The following is a 22,351-nucleotide window of genomic DNA, read 5'->3' on the forward strand; positions in this document are numbered from 1 at the left end:
CTTTCAGCGAAACAAACAAAAATCAACTTTAAAGCTGCCGATCCGGGAAATTATGGGTGAAAAATATTTGTTGGATCCTCCTGTGGGGGGGGGGGGTAGCACGTGGCACTTGTACCCCATAAAGAAATAACTGGGAAATGCTATTTTTTCCAAAATGGGAAGTTCCTTTTTTTCAAAATAAATACTCTTTCTAAAGTATACATTTTAGATTAATTTTCAGGAGAAGCTCTTGTTAAAACTGACATCCCTCAAATACAAATCCTATTATCTGGAGGTTACTCGCAAACGACCGACACACTTGCTCAGATAAAATCGAAATTAATATAAAAATATGTTTGATCCGGGCGCCTATTCTTAAATTAATACATGCTTTTGCCACAACACACACATATATCATCGTTCGATAGTTTATCATTGCATAATTTATTTATTTATTTTGCAAGAACAGCACCGTTCTTGTTACCAAAATGAATTAATTTCATTTTCTGAAATACGAACCTTATTTATTTTCGGATTAACGAACCTTATTTCGTTTTCGAAGTATTAAACGAACCTTCGGATTAACGACCCTTATTTCGTTTTTGGACTAACGAACCTTCGGAATAAGGAACTCTATTTCGTTTTCGGATTAACGAACCTTCGGAACAACGAACCTTATTTCAATTTCGGACTAACGAACCTTCGGAATTACGAACCTCATTTCGTTTTCGGATTAACGAACCTTCGGAATAACGAACCCTATTTTGTTTTCGGATTAACGAACCTTCGGAACAACGAACCTTATTTCTTTTTCGGATTATCGAACCTTCGGAACAACGAACCTCATTTCGTTTTCGGATTAACGAACCTTCGGAATAAGGAACTCTATTTCGTTTTCGGAACAACGAACCTTATTTCGTTTTCGGACTAACGAACCTTCGGATTAACGACCCTTATTTCGTTTTCGGACTAACGAACCTTCGGAATAACGAACCTCATTTCGTTTTCGGATAAACGAACCTTCGGAATAACGAACTCTATTTTGTTTTCGGATTAACGAACCTTCGGAACAACGAACCTTATATAGTTTTCGGATTATTGTACCTTCGGAACAACAAACTTTATTTCTTTTTCGGATTATCGAACCTTCGGAACAACGAACCTTATTTCGTTTTCGGATTATCGAACCTTCGGAAAAACGAACCTTATTTCGTTTTCGGAATAACGCCACAAATGTTCGGATTAATGAACATCGAGGTATAGGCAATTTACGTGTTTCGGAATTACGAACCTTCGGAACAAAGAACCTTCGGAATTACGAAGTGTAACCGACACCCTGTACCTATACATGTATTTTGTCACCAAGAGGAAAAGAGGCCATGACCGATCGAAAAAGATAATAGCCCTAAAACAATACAGAGCTTCATAATATGTTTTATATGTCTTAATCGAACATTTATATAACATTTCACAACTTCTATGAAGTCAAGAAGGATTTTTTTCTATTCATTGTTCTTATCGCAGTTCGTCTCATGGATGGCAGAAATAGGAGTGAAGGAAGAATAGAAGTGTTTTCGAAATCAACATGGGGCACTGTTTGTTACACAGACTGGACCCTTAATGATGGACATGTCATATGCAAAAGTTTGGGTTACGCCGGCGCCCTGCAAGTTCCTACTGATTTTTCCTTCGGGTTTGGCGAAAGCAATGTATACCTGTCAGATACCCGTTGCACTGGTAAGGAAACCAATATACTGGACTGTCCGAATGCAAGACTTGGACGATCAGACTATTGTTTTCTCCATGGAGCTGAGGTTGTTTGCTCCTCTAAAGGTATTTACCTATATTTTGTTCCTGTATTTTTACACTTCGACTTGTAAAGTTGTCATCCCATGAAAGATATACATATAGATTGATCAACACATAATCTGTATTCTGGCATGATAACTCATTACAAAAAAAAATAAGTTACCAATATATTCCCTTTGCTGGAGTGATTTCCACCAGAATAAAAACACATTGAAAGGGGGAATCGTGTTTAAGCAATACCTGCTTGAATGTGATGTCAACGCACTATATTTCTTTTATATCATGGTTTATATTCAGCCAAGACCAATAGGGTCTATGGGTGAACGAATTGTAATTGTTTGATGTGTCTATTTTGTTTATATATATTTAAAAGCTGATTGCCCTGGAAAGGTTTATTGAGCCGTAATTATAAATATCTTTCCCATAAGTCAAAATTTTGTTCCTGTATGTCTCCATTCAATCTATAGACGAAGAAATCTATCTAGCTGATGGTAGAAGTTTCTTAGACGGTGTAGTCATGTACTACTATAATGGTAAACAGCGGTCAGTTTGCGCGGATTCGTGGGACATGAACGACGGTAATGTTGTCTGCAGAAGTCTTGAACAAGGACATGCGATCGAAATTTCTTCTTGGGGTATTCCTGATGCCAGTCGGATAGATGTTACTCTTGATTATGTCAATTGCTCTGGGAATGAATCCAGATTCTTCGATTGTCCTGGAGTGGGAATAGCACACAAAGACAAATGTAATCATTCTCAAGATGCAAGGGTTGTTTGTTCAGGAGGTATGTATGAATTATCGTTGCCTCTGGATAACTTTGCCAAACAGATAATGTGGAGAGCGAAGAACACTGGAACACTTTAAACCTTCATCATTTTCTTTCTTATCTGAATTACAAGACAACCTTATATCACCAAAATAATTATGGTTGTATTAGATCAAATCATAAAGTAATGGGAAAGAATGTTAACCTAATTTTTTTTAAAAATACATGAATTACAAATGTTTGTTCAACGTAGTAACCATAGAAAAACAGGTAAATATTTAATCTAGCTTTAAAACTAGCAAAAATACCAAGTAAAAACACTAGGTTATTATTAGCGCACACTTATATGATGATGAAGTCATATTTGTATATTACTCTGTTTATTATGCCCTTGAAAGTTGGAAACAACATGATACTCTTATACCAACGCATTGAAAACGCTGTTCAAAATTTTACACAACGCAGTTTACTCTATGAATTTAATAGTAGTTGTTTAACAGTTTAAACATCCATGTTAATTCTAAATTTGAACACTTGTTTAAGGGGGTAAATTTCATTAGAGTGAGCATCTTTATATAAACAAACATTAAACAGCGTCTTTACTGAGAACGATCTCGATACGTCACTATGGATAGTAATCAAAACTCGTAAATACATATTCTAATTTATATTGCAGGAAATATCTGCATTACCGCTTTATGTACCTCTGGAATGAATTTGCAAGGTATGAAAAAACACTCCACTTTTTATCTATTGATCCATCCATCTATCAATCTATTTATCTATCTCCCAAAGTGAACTTAGTTTTCTCTAAACGGTTCTTTTGATTAAGTATTTTACAAAATTTGTGATTGGATATCAGAAAGCAACAAAGGTGATTTATGGGGGGGGGGGGTCGGGCGCCCGAATGAATAAATTGTCATGGAAATTATCAAAATCCATTTGTATTCTTTATCATCGGCATCGTAACTCTTTTAGAGCATACCCATTTGTATAATCTAATAATGAATTAGGTTGCTGACAGTTTGGAAGGATTGACCAAATCTTGAAATAGGCTTAACGCGACAAATATTTTACAAATGGAAATTGTACTAAATATTTTTCTAGATTTTATTCAAATACAAGTCCTAAAGAATAACATTTTTATTGTCTTTTTTCCGCAAAGAAAGTGAGTGTCACTCTCTTATGCAAAAGGCAAACGACCCGTCTTCAGGTAAGATCATTGAACCTTTTATTTAATCGAAATTACTTCGAATTATACATTTAAACAAACTTTTAATTTATGGTGGGGGGAATCTACAAGTCCTTTACATTGTATTATATATTAAAGAAATTACACGCACTTGTAGGCAAGCTGCCCAGTTGGCATATCTATTATCACGAAAAATGAAGAGAAATATATTTCCTTTTCAAATTAAACGATTATGACCGGGGTTTTTTCATTACTTTTTTTAGGAAAATGCTATCAATATGATTTGTCTGAAACTTCTTATACATCAGCGGCATTGAAATGTATGTAAGTATTCAATTTCCAGTTCATTTGCGAAAGAGTGTTACGTCATTTATAATTAATCATGAAAATTGTGAAGTGATGAGAGAAAACCCTTTCTTCACTCTAAGACTTAAATAAAAAAAGGGCTCGACTTTCTGAATGGTGAACAAATGCTGCACTGCGAGATCTCTTTGAATGTGCGATTTTTTTTCCTCTTTTTGTACCATTGCAATGATCTAAAACATATTGATCGAATTTTCAAGTATTCATCATAATGATTAATGTAGTATACCTCCCTGAACTGATATATAATCGGGTACAATAATTTTTTTCTTATTTCCTCAAGGACTTCAACAGAGCTGCAATTATTTAGTTCTAACCTTGGACAAATACTGAAGTGCCAAGAGGATGAAAGAGCAATGTGAGTTAACTCAACAAGATGAATTTGGTATCTGGAGAGAATATTGAAATTATATTTAAATTCTAAAATCATATCAGTTAATTAAATTTAATTTTGAAGCCAATGCATTTCAAAAGTGTTTTTTCTTACAAAAAATCAAAATGAAAAATCAAATTTTGCTAACAAAATACACAACTGATTATGAAAGACATATTACATAATTATATCATTACCTAATCCATTAATCCATTTCCGTCTTACAAACATGTAAAAAAAAAACCTACACATTTTGTCTATTTACCGCGTACGCACGTTGGCACAGTATGCCAATAGCTTTCAGGGACCATGGTGACCGACATGATATGTCTTCTCATTTGGCAAGTGTTTATACAGTATATTTACCAGTATGTTTAATCAATCAATATTAAAAGAGCGGTGAAGATAAAATAAATTTCTCAAGTACAGAGGACTCACCATTTCGTCTAATAACTAGTAGGTCCAATAGCCATTTAATCCACATACCATTGGTCTAATTTGACTAAATGTTATTTAGCGAAATTTAAAAAAAAGGAGATTGTTAGTAGACCAAATGGTTATGAGACCAAATCGTCACAGACGAAATAGTGATTAAAAGAATTGATTATTGGACCAAATGGTTGTTAGACGAATTGTTGATGGGCGGAATGGCACTAGACATTAATTGACATTCTCTAAAAATTATAAGCTCATATCACTTGGAATAATGCGAAACAATTATCCTGAACCATCTCTATGCCGTATGTTATATTTCATGTCAATGGAAAAAAGGGTAATATAATGCTTCCTTTAAAATGAAGACATAGGCTGTCATTAAGAATAGAAAAAAAAATATGATAACTTTGACAAACTGCTCACGTACACCCACCCACACACCCACTTACCCACCCACACCCACACACACTATCACGCACGCACAGGGCAGTGAGATTTCGCCTTTCAATCAGTACACCCGATTGCTGAAAGCATTCCGATAACTTCTGTTTTCTTTGTTATCTCCACGCAGCTCTCGAACGGGACAGAAGATCTCTTCATTGGGAAAGCAAGTCTTCTCAGGAATGGTGAGCCTGGAGCAACTGTAAGTACTAAATGGGGTTAATTCTCGCATTCAAGCTATATATGGCTATTCTTTGCTACTGTTTTACAAAGTCTGAAGTAAAAGAGACAGAGGGGCGCTTTTCATGGTGTCATCATACATTTCGGTTATTACGATCTACACATTGACTCCAAGTGAGTTAAAATGAAAGGATTACAAAAGGAAATCATTTAAACAGAGAGCTGATTCTGTTCTAAACAAATATACATTTGTATTTGAAATATTTTTAGATGAATTAGGTATAGTCTTGTTTCCAAGTCATTAAACGGCAATGACTTGATAAATTTAATTTATAATGCTCTTATGAATTTAAATTGCTTTAACTGTAATTCGATTTGATTATTTGTTATCGTTAATTTTGTTTTTATCATTTATAACTTAATCTTTTCAGCTTCTTAAAACACCTGTGCCAACTTAATTTCTAGTGTTGTGATCAAGGTCTCGTTTTTTCACTACTGATGTAAGGTGTTTTGTTGAATTTGCAGAATATATATACGCATTTACTTAATATATCCATATCTGATTTATATAGTTTTCCATAATTCGTCCTTATACTCTATGAACTCCGTGTATGATATGATTGACATGTAGAATGATAGCGCCGTATGTTTGCCGTATATTACTTACATTTTAACTATGACTGTCAACGAATACATTAGACTTCCAGAATAGTATACCAAGTATTTCCACTTGATATACTTTTGCTATTTTATGATGTACATGTAAAGATATGAGAGAATTTGGTAATGACTGAAGTAAGAATCGTATAAGTGAAAGGTAGACTTATAGAAATACTTCAATTTTTTAAAGAGAAAAAAATGATGTACATGTATTTCAATATTGTACTTTGTACTAGAATTCTACGCGCAAACGTCATCGAGTATATTGAAGATGGAACATTTGATGGTCTGCAGAAACTTGGATTTTTGTAAGTATTGTATTTCCATTAAATTAATTCTTTGCATCTTCCATGACAACAAACAACATATTCCTGAACAATATCGTTTTTTAAAATATATATAATTTCAGGGACCTGTCTGAGAATCGTATCCAGTCCCTTTCTTCGGCGGTTTTTTCTGGTCTTGTTCGATTGAGAACATTGTAAGTATTTAAAGCCTTTTGTATTATTCCTTGTAGTCCTCATTACCGTTCATTTCTATTATTCCATGTGGTATGAATCTAAATTATTTTTAATTAATTGAAATTAAAAGAAAATAAAAACACCACAAATTGCACGTGTGGTCACTTGAGAGATTACGCTCCTGTTTTTTACTTGTATTATGTCTGAACTTGAGCCCGGTTAGTGGGTCAAATTCAAAATTTCGAATGCAGCGCCGCACCAACACGCACGTCACCACTTTGATGTGAAAGATAAATGGGTCTCCAATGTAACACACAATAAGAATGTGTATGAGGTGTGGATGTGACCGAGGCGAGACAGAAATAAAAAAGAAAGAGAAAGGATGTGTTAAAATATGTAGACAATACTCTATTCTATGTACGGTATTCACAAATTACAGGTCTATTGGAAGAAACCTGATCACTCGTGTTCAAAGTGGAACATTTCATGTCTTACCGTCACTGCGATATCTGTGAGTACACTGACTAATTTATCATTACAATAAACGTGTTCGCCCAAATTTTCCTGAAAATATCGTGTCATCCGACTTCTATATCAACTTTTCCAGATTTCCTTACAGGCATAGACCCGACAGAGATAGATTCTGACTCTGCATGGATTATATATCTGCTTACAGATTGTCCGATATTCTTTCTTAATACCTCTTTCATATTGCTTTGCTCTCAGAGAGATTTGCAGACAGCCAAAGATCAGCGTTGCCATTAAATAATCTTATTTCATTAGTCGTTGCCTTATGAAGGCATGACCTTATGACAAACATGACAAAGTAATTCAACGTGAGTATGAAATATTCAGATTACCCCGATACTTTTAACTGAAAAAAGTGAACTTTGTAGCCCTAAAAGGCAATTCTACCTAAAAAAAAAACCTTGATAAATCTTTTTCACAAAGTAAACTAAAACAACCCTAAAACTGTTTTTTTTTTTTTTACTAAGATCTAACTGAAGGAACGAGATAATCCAAGTTCAAATTCATTCCTATTGATACGTGCTGATTACAACTTTTACTTTATCATTTCAGTATCCATATTATGTTTCATAGATTTAAAATAATTTTGATAGAATACATCTACATGTAAACAGGATTATGGTGCACTGAGATAGCATTTGTTGCTGCAATCAATGCTTGGAACACTATTACCCACCTCATACTTTCATACACAATTAAATGTCATAGCAAATGTATTTATGACTTACTACACGAACATGAGTCTAGGGTTCACCAGAGCGAAGTAAATAAATATTGCTGTTGTTTATACGGCACGTATCATTGAGCAGTGAATATTCGTGCGTCATAGTAATAGGCTTTCATTCAAAGCTTTAAACAGGGATGTTTGTAAAGGACGAGTGAAACTTATCAGTAAAAATAACGTTACGCTTTTGGTAGGTTTTGAGCAATGGAATTTTGTTCAGCGGTTTATAAAAGTATAACCAGCTACACGGACGTCATGTTAAGTCTTGTTTATAATGTAAATATAAAAGTAACTTTCAATGACTCTTTACATATCACGACTTAAGTATTATTCAATTCTCCTTATGTAAAGAGTCATTTAACGTTACTCAATATCTGATCTCTGATTACATTTCTTTTATACAGGTATCTCGACTATAACAAGGTAACAGCTTTAACAAACGAAATATACTTCGGTAGCTTATATGGATTGTGAGTATTTTTTTTGTTTTAAATCATATTTATTTCTTCCTCATATCACATGTAAAGAAAATATATATATAACATGACATCATTAAAACTTAATTGTTTCAAGTTTACACATTAACATTTTAACATGGTGAGAAAAGGAATATATATGAATTTCAAATGTAAACTTAAAATTAATCTGCTCACATTTCTTTAACAACTTATAATCACGAAGGGATAAATACAGAACAGAATCCGGGTACAACAGCAAAAATCTAAATTACGGAAATAAACTTATAATCTGTATATAAAACTCAAGTTAAGATTCTCCATACTCTTCAATTAAACTGATTAATGAGGAAGTTATATTAATAAAAAAACATACACACAACTTAAAACCAGACCCTTAGCTACACTTAACCCCCCTACCCCCATAAACTACAAATAAAGAATAATAATAATGGTAATAAAGAAAAAAAAAACCTAAGTGGTGGAAGACTGTGAGGCTGATTCGTCAAAGTGCTCCCATTTTCTTAAATGAAATGCCAAGGTTCCCCTTTCCGTTGCAAGCCGTTTCTCTTCTTTTCTACTTTCAATTAATTTATCTCTAATTTCCTTTACATTTGGAGGTAACCCCTTTTCCCTACCATGGAAGATCATGAATTTTATCAAAATTATAATGTGGTTAATAATTGTTCTGTTTTTACATTAGTCCCATTTATTCCAATATGAATTTGTTTCCAAGATATTCTCCTAAGAAACGGTAAGTTTAATTTTTCAGCACATTTCTCCCACAGTCTTTTAATTATATTACACTAAAAAAATATAGAGTAAGAGTATATTCTTGTTATTCGGTTGCAGATCTTTGTATGATACTGCAAATTTACCAGTCTATAAGAAAGTCTATGGAGGATTATTAGAATTGGAACATTGATAAATATTCATTAATTATTCAAGCATATAATTCTGTACTCGCATATATAATAAGGAAATATATTTGAACTATTATACTATTAAATCTGTTGCGCTTTTATTTCTATTAAGTGTTTTAAATAGACGCTTTAGATGATAAATCGAGGCTTTATTGATTCGCATCTCTAATTTGAGTATCGTTTTGATGCATTGTGCATTTTGACTATAGGTGATAGGCCTACATGAAAATATAATTATGGCTTTCACCACCTGCTTCGAATTTATTCTTTCCACAGCAAGGTATAGATTTTTCATATTTGATTGTATTGTCATTTGCATAACTAGTTAACTTAGTTCTTCACTCTTGAAACAAGTCGGTCAAATTAACTAGACCATTAGTTAGCTGGGTGCAACTGATATTTCTAGTCCAAATTTCTGAAATATATTCTCGTAAAAAAACTCTGTTCTAGTTAAATGCGACTAGAAAATAGTCAAATATAACTAGAATAACAATTTCACCCAGCTGACCCTATTTACTAGACATTTTTGACTGAGTGTTGGCTTATAAGCTCCTTCGATTTTCCTTTAAAATTGCAGATGGCTCAACAACAATAATCTCCGCGAACTGAATAGTAGCAATTTAAAGGGATTAACTGAGCTTAATGTACTGTAAGTTTCATTTATTTTTTCTTCATTGTTGATAGGGTTTTTTTTAATTTTCCTTTGATAATGATGATGTCGATGATGACATGAAGCTTTTGTCATAAACAGGTATTTCGTAACAAGATCTAAGCAACATATATTCAAAATACAAAATACACTTATGCCAAACTAGTGCATAAAAACGTGTATTTTATTGAATTCCTTAATAAAAAGTATGGGTACATTTGACATAATTTTATCTTACCTTCAATTTAATGTAATATAGCATCTTAAAATAACCCGCATTGAAAAGTTAAACTATCGATCAATATAACTTGTGGAAAAGCAAAGTGCCCTCGGACAAATACTGCACTTTACCACACGGAACAGTTCTTTAACTATATAACTATGAAAGCTAATTATGTAATTTTAATTACTTCGAATGGTTAAAGGTCGTATTAAGCTCTAGTAGCAGATATGAAAACAAATCTTGCTTATTCTTCTTTTGGGATAATATGGATAAATATTGTCCACTCAAAATTATTACCCTTAAAATTCCCTCACGTTCGAATAATAAGGAAGAAAAGTTGAAACAAGGCAGATAGCTGAAAACCTTGGTCCTTTCCATGATAACGGTTGAGGTATTTCATTTCCAATGGGGGGCTCATAGTCGTGTATGTTACTTTGCGAGTGAGTTTTAAGTATATATATGATTTAACCATGTTTAAAATTATTTATGGATATTAGAGTCACTTGGACATGAGCAAATGGGGCAGTAACATACGAACTTGTCTAACATGTCTAATGAGTTATTGTCATTTTGACTATTTCGATAATTTACTGCAAACACCCGCATTATAAACAACCTTCGCAAAGACTTTGAGGCAGTTTCTATCACAATTTAAACTAACGTCAAGAACTCATCTTATCATTTATCTTACATAATCCAGAGACATAGATCATAACCGCATACACAAGATAGGCAATGGATCATTTGACGGCCTTCACATTCAGCAATTGTAAGATCTTGGAACTGATTCATTTTTTTATATCTATTGTATTTTATGATAATGATAAGTTGAGTTAATGCAGATTAGTATTATATAATTCTAATTCCTGACATATAGGGAAACATTGCATTTTCCACAATCAACAAAGTTTTACACTTTTGGATGCTGCAAAACGATACACTCCTGTCCTTGTGATTGTCAAAATGTGGAAGATTTTTCTAAGGATCTTATTCATTCAATTCACTTTATTTAACTCGATACCCCTTTCTCCATATGTGTGTGTGTATTGATTATCAGTTCATATGTCTATAATTATGCACCTATTTATTTATATTTCGCTACTTTTTTCTCGATTGGAGAAATTTCTCGACAATTATTTTTCACTTCAGTGAACAAGACAATATTTTCGGCAAGTTTCTCTTTTTTGTGTTCTGCCTCTTATCTCTGCACTTGTGCCATCACATCGGGTTATCGCGTAAGGACGCTTGTACCCACAAATTGCCGTTCCGTGCCGTGGCCGAGTGGTCTAAGGCGCCTGACTAGACATTTTTAAGTCCGCGGTTCGATTCCCGGGCACGGCGTCAAAAGTGCTATTTCATAAATGGAAATGCTCTATGCATTCTTGTAACTAGGCACGCACTCATGAAAAAGAAATCAAGAAAAGGGCCCATAAATTTCCGAAACGTCGGGCCCAGTTCATCCGACCATTCGAGAATTTTGCTATAATCGTCGGGTTCCGCGATTGACGACCGACCCGACGCGATAACCCGATGAGATGACACAAACATATCAATATCATTTTTAATTAACACGCAGAAAATTGCAACACAACCGACTTATTACAATCAGAGGAATGCTCAATGGATTGCCTGAACTCCAATTACTGTAAGACAACGAATATCTTACGGTTATCTTGAAATATTGACAGCAAGCCAGTTGTATTATCATTTTATCTAAATTGTTTACTTTGCAAAACTGCATTTAAATGTGTATCTACGTGTTTTTACGTCTGTTTGTCTGCAATGAAATGTTTAGAAAAAAGTTAGGATTTATTATAAAGGTGAGAGGTAATAAAGAAAAAAATCAATACATAAATACAATTGATGTTGGCAAGAAAGTCAGTAGTTGAACATGAAACATCGGCATTGTTCGCTTAAAAACAACAAAGTAAAAAATGACGCCAAATTATTATGACCGTTTTGACCTGTAAAAAATATATCCGTAGGTTTCGTAACGACACATATATCAGTGAAAAGTTTCGAAGACCACATCAATAGTTAAAGATTTCCTATCTCGTGTTTCTATAATATTCCTTTTTTAAAATGGGGGAAGTCTATATACATGCGATTCTGCACACATTGAGAATGGCCCCCACTGAGTCCACTCTCAGTGTTTTCTTCAAAAGCGTTAGAGTATTTTTTCAAATAATAATAATAATAATAATAATAATATTGTACTTATATAGCGCATAATATTTGTAATCTCTATGCGCTTAACAAAAGAATTATCCATTACAAACGAAATCAAATTATTAATATGGTTTTCAATGAAAAATAAAATACTATTCTACATTAAACTAAGTATTATTCACGGCTAACAAAACAACAAGAACAAGTGAATTGCGATTTGTCGTGGCTTTAATGAAAATAGAGATGAATGTGCATCTTTACCAATTCTGCTTTTTGTGTACAGTGTATGAATATCATCACATATACATATACCGATAATGTCTGTAACCAACCGATACCCTTGTTTAATAAGCTCCTCGGAGAGGGGTTAAACCCCCGGCTAGAAGGCCCCCCTCGTAAGTTCTTCAATGTTTAAAATTCATGGCTGTTTTCCCACTGGTTCCCTGCTAGCCGGACCGGAATCCCAGCACAGCTATTAATTATGAGCTATCGGTGGATTACAGATGACATAAATATAGCATATAGAGATATATGAATGCCCATGACTATAGACCAGCCTGCCCGCCTTTAAGATCAGGTCAAGCTAAGATTAAACTTTAAGCATGACACAATTATTTCAGTTTAACAGCGTTCTCAAACATTTGTATGTACAAATAGGTCCCCCTCACCTAGGTAACGAGTGGGGACCTGCAACTTACATAATAACATAACATAATTGATTAAAATCCACATGCCTGCCCTGGCATGGAAAGGAAAAAAGGAGGTACTTTAATAATGCGCCTCTTACTGAAATCATGCCCCCAGAACTTCAACTGCTTGTTTTTCAACAACACACAAGGCGTCAACACTCCTCCCAAAAACGAGTAAGGGCGAAAACCCGCCTGCCCACTGGCCAAAATAGGACAGGAGGATAAAATTCCCTTACGGCCCACTTATGCACGACGATCGTTGTTAGGATTGGTGTGCGACCAGGTCAAACACCCTCGAATTTGGATTCGTGTTACGCTCTTCTATCAGCCTAGGCTCTGCCTAGATTCTGAAATTAACCATGAAAAGTATACCATCACCCTCCAACTACTTCATACCCCATTCATTATAGAGTATCATATAGATTCAACAAATACAACTTCCCTGGAAAATATAAATGCAAAAGTACTTGTACCCCCCCCCCCCCCCTAAACACACTTTGCCAAGATCAACTACTGCTGGTATTCAAGCCAACTATAGGTATCCAATTTTCATCCCACTGAAAATATTGAGCCCCTTAAAGGAACTTTAATAAAGGAAATTGAATTCAGAAAGAAATTTGTTTCACCAAACGAAATTCACTAATATGGCCATACTCTGGCAAAGGGAAGCAAGGTACGAAAGTATCACTCGTTGTAAATGACCAATGTGTGTTCGTCATTAACATATACATCAATGCAATTAAACTAAATAATATTTTCTTCAATATCTTTCCCCAAAACGATCATTTCTTCACAATTTCTGCCTGAACGGGCAGCACACAACAGATATTTAAAAACCATAACTCAAATCTGACTGATGCGTGAGCTGCTTCCTATACCAAAGGTGGGCAGTATTAATAATAAATACACCATGACAAAATTACCATACAAATTCACATAAGTATACCAACATACTACGCCTAAAGACCTGAACATGCGGCTGAACATGAAGAAGACTAAAAATTGGGACAATACTTCCGTCTAATTCCTAAGGAGTCCGATGCAGACCCGAGAAATAACTTTATCTGAAATGAAGCCTATGCAATCTTATCAAACATTTCTTCATATATAATGCTCATGGTAGAGGAAAATAAAACATACATAGAAATTATGAATTCATAAACATTTCTTCTCAAATGACCTGAGAAAATTATAATTTCAATCCCCAGATTTTTTCTATAACCATCCATAACTTGGATTTTTATGACAACTCACATGAACGTTTGAGGCATAACCTGCTTCATAGTAATTTCGAATTGACTTCTTCCTTGCAAACAAAAACTAAATAAACAAAATAACATTAAGAATGCACAAGTACAATAAATACACAACCAATATCCATAATATGCAAGAATCCCCCCACGATATATATGTCAACATCCCCCTTAATTATAACTAGAGGATGGTAATGGGGAGGAGGTGGGAATTTTGTAAGCACGCTTTACACATGCACCGTCATCTCTCTTCATTGAAAGCCAAAACGAAAATGAAGCATTCCCCGCACTTTTATCCGCGCATAGCTCAACCGCGGCAAATGTCTGGCATTGTGCCCAAATTCTTTGGCGCGGGCGCCAAAAAGCGCTGCCCCGCCCTTTACGGGTCGGGTCACGAGCCCTTTCTCGGGCAACCACGCCCCCTTTCAAAATCAAAACAAACTAAAATGTGTATTTTGCTAGCCCGCTAATAAATCATTTTAAATCGTCAAGCCGTCTTTAAAATCCATTATTCACGGCTAACAAAACAACAAGAACAAGTGAATTGCGATTTGTCGTGGCTTTAATGAAAATAGAGATGAATGTGCATCTTTACCAATTCTGCTTTTTGTGTACAGTGTATGAATATCATCACATATACATATACCGATAATGTCTGTAACCAACCGATACCCTTGTTTAATAAGCTCCTCGGAGAGGGTTAAACCCCCGGCTAGAAGGCCCCCCTCGTAAGTTCTTCAATGTTTAAAATTCATGGCTGTTTTCCCACTGGTTCCCTGCTAGCCGGACCGGAATCCCAGCACAGCTATTAATTATGAGCTATCGGTGGATTACAGATGACATAAATATAGCATATAGAGATATATGAATGCCCATGACTATAGACCAGCCTGCCCGCCTTTAAGATCAGGTCAAGCTAAGATTAAACTTTAAGCATGACACAATTATTTCAGTTTAACAGCGTTCTCAAACATTTGTATGTACAAATAGGTCCCCCTCACCTAGGTAACGAGTGGGGACCTGCAACTTACATAATAACATAACATAATTGATTAAAATCCACATGCCTGCCCTGGCATGACCAGAAATACCCAATTATTCTTGGAAAATACGTGTTTCAGGTGGCCTAATTGCCAAATTACCGCCAAACGAGAATATATAATTTATTTATATATGATCGACCGCCAACAAACACGTCAAAATTTTACTCGTATCTACCAAGATATTCAATAAATCTTAGCAACCATTACAGGATCATTCTACTAGTATTCACCAACGTTATCATCCTTAGTGCTTTTACCAGGGGGGGGGGGGGTACCAGGGAACATTGCTCATTCCTCCATTACAATGTATATCTAGGTTATCCATAACTGACCCCAACATGATTTAATGCATGCATACATTGAACGTAAATGCATGAGCAGCTAAATAACAACAAATGATACATTATGAAAGCATAGACACACTGGTGAAACCGGCTCCAGACCAGCCAAAACCCTTATTCATACTATCGGATCGGACGGTCTGGAGTCGGTCACGCCGGAGCGACTAAGGTAAAATGTATAAATACATACTCAACGAAGATATGAAAGACCAACTTTTAACTCACTGATAAATCTGTCCAACCCTTCATCGGCCAGATGTAGGCCATCAGTTCTGTACAGCGAAATGTCATTATGGGATATTGATGGATGCGGTATGGCTTTACCATGAAATCTTGCAGCTAAAGCCTTGGCGTACCTATTGGCCGCCCTTCTCTTTAAGTCCAATTTACCTTGATCTCCTGTACAGCCAGCGGGGTACCAAACCCTCTCCAAAATGTCCGACCACACTATTTGAAATTTGTCCTTATTGGCGTCAAAAAGTCTATACGTCAAACTAGCCAGCTTCTTCTTGGACAGTGCCTCAATGTCATTCGTTCCTACATGCAATACTACTACTGAAGGCTTTGGTTCACTCCGACCCATCTTATCTAACCAATCGCTTACCCCTTCGATTCGTAGCCCCCTTTTCCCCAACCAGCGGACCGACGTTCCAAGTCCAAGGTCAGCCTCGCCGGTGTTCTTCGCCCTGCGATGTGCCCAAAACACTATCGAGTCCCCTATGATCCACACCACAGGTCCTGTAATAGAAAACAAGAAAAGAGGGCTGGGCAGAATTTTGAAGTATGAAAATTTCCCCCTGAAAGGTCTGCTACCCTTCACCACCCCTTCATCACGGGGTTTTCCCCTCCAAGATACAATGTATGTAATCACATTTTTGACCCCTCCCCTTAATCCTGAAAGCATTGATATTAAACACGTCATTATACCGTTGTAACATTCTCTCTAAAAAGCAGAATGCTCGTAATTGTGTGATATCATTAAACCCGCACTTACTCATTCAATATTAAGCCCAGAGTTATTTTGATGATACATGTATATTGATATCAACATGTACAGGGGGGGGGGGGGGTCGTTATGATCAATCTGATGTTCCAAACACCTTCCAATCAATATAGTACTATCCCTTTCTTCCTTTTGTATAATGTAATAATGTATATTGTATAAACACATTCCAACCAATATATAATAATGTATAATGTATAATGTCTGAGCACATTCCAATCAATTTATAATAATGTATAATGTATAATGTAAAATGTATAAGGTATAATGTATAATGTAAAATGTATAAGGTATAATGTATAATGTATAACGTATAAACACATTCCCATCAATATAGTACCATCTCTTTCTTCATTTTGTATAAAGAATGTAATAAAGTATAATGTATAATGTATAATATATGATGCATAATGTATAATGTATAATGTATACTGTAACAAGGGCTCCTTTGTAAACAAGCCTCTTGGCACTGAACATACCACCCTGCTTCTGAATAGGGCTGAATAAAATAAAACAATACCATGTAAGCAGATATATTGAGAATTATACACCCAAATATCCAACAACCCATCGGCCACGGCTTTGATTAAAGCACATGTCCTCGTGTAAAGTAAACGCGTTGTGACATTATTGGAAGATAACTTACACCTGATTTTGGTCAAAATGTCAAATAACCTAAAATCATCATTTCATATATATTTTCGTTCTTTTTTTTTTTTTTTTTTTTTTTATTTTTTTACTTAACCATGTCGAGTCTTATATATCTCCGATGTGCACTCGAAACCCAACGCCCCATGCGTTGGATTTCCTCATCCGAGCAACCGGCCATGGCAGCGGTCGTAGCCGCCCCAATACGAAAGGAATGCGATGAAAACATTGCCGCCGGCATATCCCCGTATGTCAAACATCGTTTTATCATGTTTCCAAATTCACGCCTAGTTAGCGGGAGAGCACCATATGAACAAAAGAAGGCTCCACCATTCTTTGGGCGGATTTCTAAATAACGAATAACCGCCATCACAGGGCAGCTAACTGTCCCCAACTCTGGTATCGAAATGGTGCACCCATTTCCCCGCTGGTCAGTCTTTGACTTCCTTAGGAATAATTCCACCCTGCGATGCGGTGCATCGCCAGTGACCCTAACATCTGTGTGCTGCAGAATAGACTCACATCTATGCCTGGACTCTACTGTCAACTCACTAACTCTCAACAAACCATAAAATGCCACTGAAAAAGCAGCAGAGTACATCAAAACATCGTAATGACTACCACAAACATGCCTCAAGTAGGCGAGCATTCTATTTAACACAGACAATGTGATTGGATGCCTAGCATCTCTTCTCAAAGTACTTCGCCTACACCCTTCAATTAACCTTGTAATCACAAAACTCTTGGTCACATCCTTTAGCCCAGATGAACTCATATAAAATGCCAACCCAGATATGTATGTTTGAATAGTAGACCCTGCATATCCCATAAAGGATAAATAAGAAATGAACTGCGCCACCCATTCTACATTAGGGGGTAGCTGGGGGTCGTATCCGTACACTTTACAAAATTTCACGTATGCCCCCAAGGCAATAGAGTAAGTTGTGTGTGTTCGAGCTGCCCTAGAAGCCATCAGCAGTCGACTTCTCTCGATAGCCAGCTCTTCCAAAGACGGACTGGAACCTCCACGCCCTCCCGGGCGGCCCCCGGTGCTAACGCATGGAACCTCGGCATCTGAAATCGAGATAGTGCATCAGCTATACCATTATCACATCCATGTACATGCCTAGCCCTCAACACTATATTATTGCTTAAACATATAATCACCACCTTCCTCACCAAAACCATAATATCAGGGCATAGCGCCGACTGCTTGTTAAGTACTGCCACCACGGCCTGATTATCACAATTAAACAATATATTCTTGTCCTTTAGCTCCATGCCCCAAATCTCCAAGCCTACCCAAATAGGGAATAGCTCTAAAAAAGCTATAGACCTCCTACCGGCCTGGAAATCAGCAGGCCACCTGGATTGAGCCCACCTGCCTCCAAAGAAAATTCCAAAACCAATGCCAGCCGCCGCATCAGTGAAAAACTGAATTTCCTCGCTTCCAAACCAGCCTGGAGCCCGGAAGAAAACTTGACCATTAAAATGTGCCAAGAACTCCAACCAAACCCGCAAGTCAGCCTTAGCCCCTCTCGTCAACCTAACCATGTGAAAAGGACGCTTAACGCTCTTAGTTAAGTCAATGAGCCGTCTCATGAATGCTCGCCCTGGAGCAATTGCCTTACATACAAAGTTTAGACTACCTACAATCGACTGAATGTCTCTTAGGGAAATTTTTTGTTTCTGTACCGCCCAATTTAATTTCCCTACTAATTTCTCAATTTTGTCCTCCGGTACCCGAACCTGCTGAGAAACGCTATCTATTACCAGCCCAAGATATGACAACTGTGTGGTCGGGCCTTCCGTTTTTTCTCGCGCTATGGGCACCCCAAATCGTTCGCAAATTGCTTCAAAACAATGCATTGCCCGCCTGCAATCCTCCGAGGCAGGGCCGCCTGCAAAAAAGAAATCATCCAAATAATGGACAATATTTTGCGACTTCGCAACTTTTCTCGCGCAAAACTCTAAAAAAGTACTAAAACATTCAAAAGTGGAACAAGAAACTGCGCAGCCCATCGGCAAACAACGATCAAAATAGTAACGACCATCTATATACATCCCAAGCAACTCAAAATCTTTTGGGTGAACAGGCAAGAGCCTGAAAGCTGACTTAATGTCAGTCTTTCCCATAAGGGCACCCCGCCCCAATTGCGTCACAATATCTACCGCCGAATCAAAGGACGAATATGTTACTGTACACTGCCCCTCCGGTATGCCATCATTAACTGAATTTCCCCTGGGTGCCGATAAATGTTGAATCATACGGAACTCCCCTGGGGCCTTTTTGGGCACCAACCCCACTGGTGAACACCTCATATTCTCGAAGGGAGGAACAACAAAAGGCCCAACTATCCTACCTAAGTCTATTTCATCCCTCAATTTCTTTTTCAACGTATCCATGTGTTCGAATGCTGATTTCAGGTTTTTAACAACCAATGGGACCCTGTCCCCTTCAAAATGTAATGAAAAACCAAACTTAAAACCATTATACAAGCACTGAGCATGCTCCTGATTAGGATAAGTAGCTAACATGGGCACCAAACGTGCTAACTTAATAGGGGTCGGAGCAATAGACGACACCGCACTAGCCGTAGACCTATTTACTGCCAGCGGGACTGGAACCGGCCCGCCCTTGGCTACACTGCTTAGCCCCATGACCTGTCGCCTGGCAGCGGGAACACTTGTGCTCATAGATGCAAGCTTTGCCTCGCATGCACTTGCCTCTATTAAAGGCAAAGCACACGCCTCGGCTGGGTGTGCCATTGGCTCCGGGTCCCTTTCCTCCGAAGGGAAAAGATTTTCTCGCGCCGTACTCCCCTCTGTAGAACTGATGGCGAGGGGCATGGGGTAAATTGTGGCGCTGCCGCGGACCATTAGAGGCCACCAGCATCAACCACAACTCGGCGTCGACGCTCGCCCAGGATCGCCCGGGTAAACGCGCCTGCTTGCTCCTAAACTGAGTGTCATAGTCACGCCAGCCATAACCTGCAAACGCACGGGCTGCATGCCTTATCAAATCCATATATTTCATGAGCTCCCTGCTCCTTTCAATGTGCTTCTCAGCGTAAATTGAGGCAAATACTAGAAACACCGAAGTCCACTGCTCTACCGACATGATTTTCTTAGCCTTTGATTGAGGTTGAAGTTGCAAACCAAGACCAGATCCCGATTGACACAAACTCAAAGTGGTGTCACCTACACTCAAGGCCCCAAACTCATCACGTGCATTATTATGCTTAAGGAGCACTCCCAAATCTATATATTCACTTGCCCAAATTTTTTCCTTCAGTGAGATAGCCACTTCCACACCTAGTGGGTCGCATGCGCTAATAAATGGTTCCGGTGCCCCAACACGGCAGAAAGCCTAGGCGCCTGGGGCTCAGATCTCTCAACACCGACCTCCACTAGATCTAGGCCTAGATCTTCGGCTACCCCTGCCGACCGCGCCGGCACTGAAACTGCTGGCTGAGCCTGCCCCGAGCTACCGGTATCCGACTCCTGAGCTACTATCTCATGCCAAGCAATAGATCTGCCCACGGGCGCCTGGCCTTCCCGCCCCACTAGATCTAGATCTAGCTCTGCCATTTTATCACCAACTTTAGACCTAGGCCTACCACTTTTTTCATCAACATCGACAACTTGAGACTGAGAGGGATTCAACTCACCGCTCCTTCCTGGCCCGTTGTTGCCGCCTCCCAGCCCCAGATCCACACTTGCGGGGGTTGACGTCGCCCGTGGACCTCTCGGCCGACCCGGCCTCCTCTTCGGTGTGTCATCTCCCTTCCTCGCACCTGCGGTCGTTATTTTCTTGGCCTTAACCTTTGGCATGATCAACTCGCGAAACTAGAGTTAGACTCGAAGCTCCGTCACTCAGCCCAAGTCCAATGAATCCTGGATGCAATCACCTCCAAAGTTCAATCAAGCGAACCGCCAAGAAAAAATTCAATCCTGAAGTTGCAAACTGAATCTTTTAGGTCCACAAATCGGCACAGCTAACTTAGTCTTAGTTCTACGGCAACAATTCCTGAGGCTGAAGTCTGAAGACAGTAAAAAACTGAAATCAGCGTCTGTATAATCCAATAAAAGTATGAATCCTTTGTGTAGATATCCGGTATAGGTAGCTAGACAAATGTCGAAATATCTGCCACCTAGGCCTAGTTGCCAGTGCCGAAAGAAAATTTTCAAAAAATTTTGTAAGCACGCTTTACACATGCACCGTCATCTCTCTTCATTGAAAGCCAAAACGAAAATGAAGCATTCCCCGCACTTTTATCCGCGCATAGCTCAACCGCGGCAAATGTCTGGCATTGTGCCCAAATTCTTTGGCGCGGGCGCCAAAAAGCGCTGCCCCGCCCTTTACGGGTCGGGTCACGAGCCCTTTCTCGGGCAACCACGCCCCCTTTCAAAATCAAAACAAACTAAAATGTGTATTTTGCTAGCCCGCTAATAAATCATTTTAAATCGTCAAGCCGTCTTTAAAATCCATTGTGCTACATTGTGATAAACATTAAATATACATATATCATTGCATGGTATTAATTTGGTACTAAACATATTGAATAAAACTATATTAAAATACATGTATATTAAGCTACAACATTGAAAAAAGATAGGTCTTGATTGTTGTCTTGAAATGAGCTATTGAAGTGGCTTCACGCAGTTGAGGTGGTAGAGAGTTCCATAGATGTGATGCAAGGGTGGTAAAGGCACGTTCTCCATAGTACTGGGTGTTGACTCTGGGAGTTTGGAGAAGGTTTAGATTGGCAGAACGGAGCTTTCTATTAGGTACATAGTAATTGATGAGGTGTGAGATGTAGGAAGGAGAGTTACCGTGCAAAGCTTTGTAGACAATTAGAAGGATTTTGTACTGGATACGTAGATGAATAGGAAGCCAATGGAGAGAGAGAAGAAGGGGTGTAATGTGCTCATGTCTGCGGGCCTTTAAGACTATCCTTGCAGCTATATTCTGAACCCGTTGAAGCTTCTTGATCTCTAAGTCAGGTAAATTTCCAAGCAGTGCATTGGATGAGTCCAGCC

The 22,351-nt window shown here is 37.6% G+C and overlaps 1 protein-coding gene across 1 annotated transcript in view; it reads left to right on the forward strand.

Annotated features, from left to right (window-relative positions):
- LOC121406948 (relaxin receptor 2-like) overlaps positions 1-22,351 on the forward strand; it is a 34,681-nt gene that overhangs the window by 7,426 nt on the left and 4,904 nt on the right. The window contains exons 4-16 of the mRNA XM_041597823.1: positions 1,504-1,812; positions 2,256-2,573; positions 3,232-3,279; positions 3,721-3,768; positions 4,011-4,071; positions 4,394-4,468; positions 5,490-5,561; positions 6,436-6,507; positions 7,100-7,171; positions 8,317-8,382; positions 9,868-9,939; positions 10,863-10,931; positions 11,739-11,807. Of these exons, the coding sequence (XP_041453757.1) occupies positions 1,504-1,812; positions 2,256-2,573; positions 3,232-3,279; positions 3,721-3,768; positions 4,011-4,071; positions 4,394-4,468; positions 5,490-5,561; positions 6,436-6,507; positions 7,100-7,171; positions 8,317-8,382; positions 9,868-9,939; positions 10,863-10,931; positions 11,739-11,807 (1,351 nt within the window). The remainder of the gene's footprint in view (positions 1-1,503; positions 1,813-2,255; positions 2,574-3,231; positions 3,280-3,720; positions 3,769-4,010; positions 4,072-4,393; positions 4,469-5,489; positions 5,562-6,435; positions 6,508-7,099; positions 7,172-8,316; positions 8,383-9,867; positions 9,940-10,862; positions 10,932-11,738; positions 11,808-22,351) is intronic.

This window comes from Lytechinus variegatus, chromosome 2 (assembly GCF_018143015.1).
Source record: "Lytechinus variegatus isolate NC3 chromosome 2, Lvar_3.0, whole genome shotgun sequence".
NCBI lineage: Eukaryota > Metazoa > Echinodermata > Echinoidea > Temnopleuroida > Toxopneustidae > Lytechinus > Lytechinus variegatus.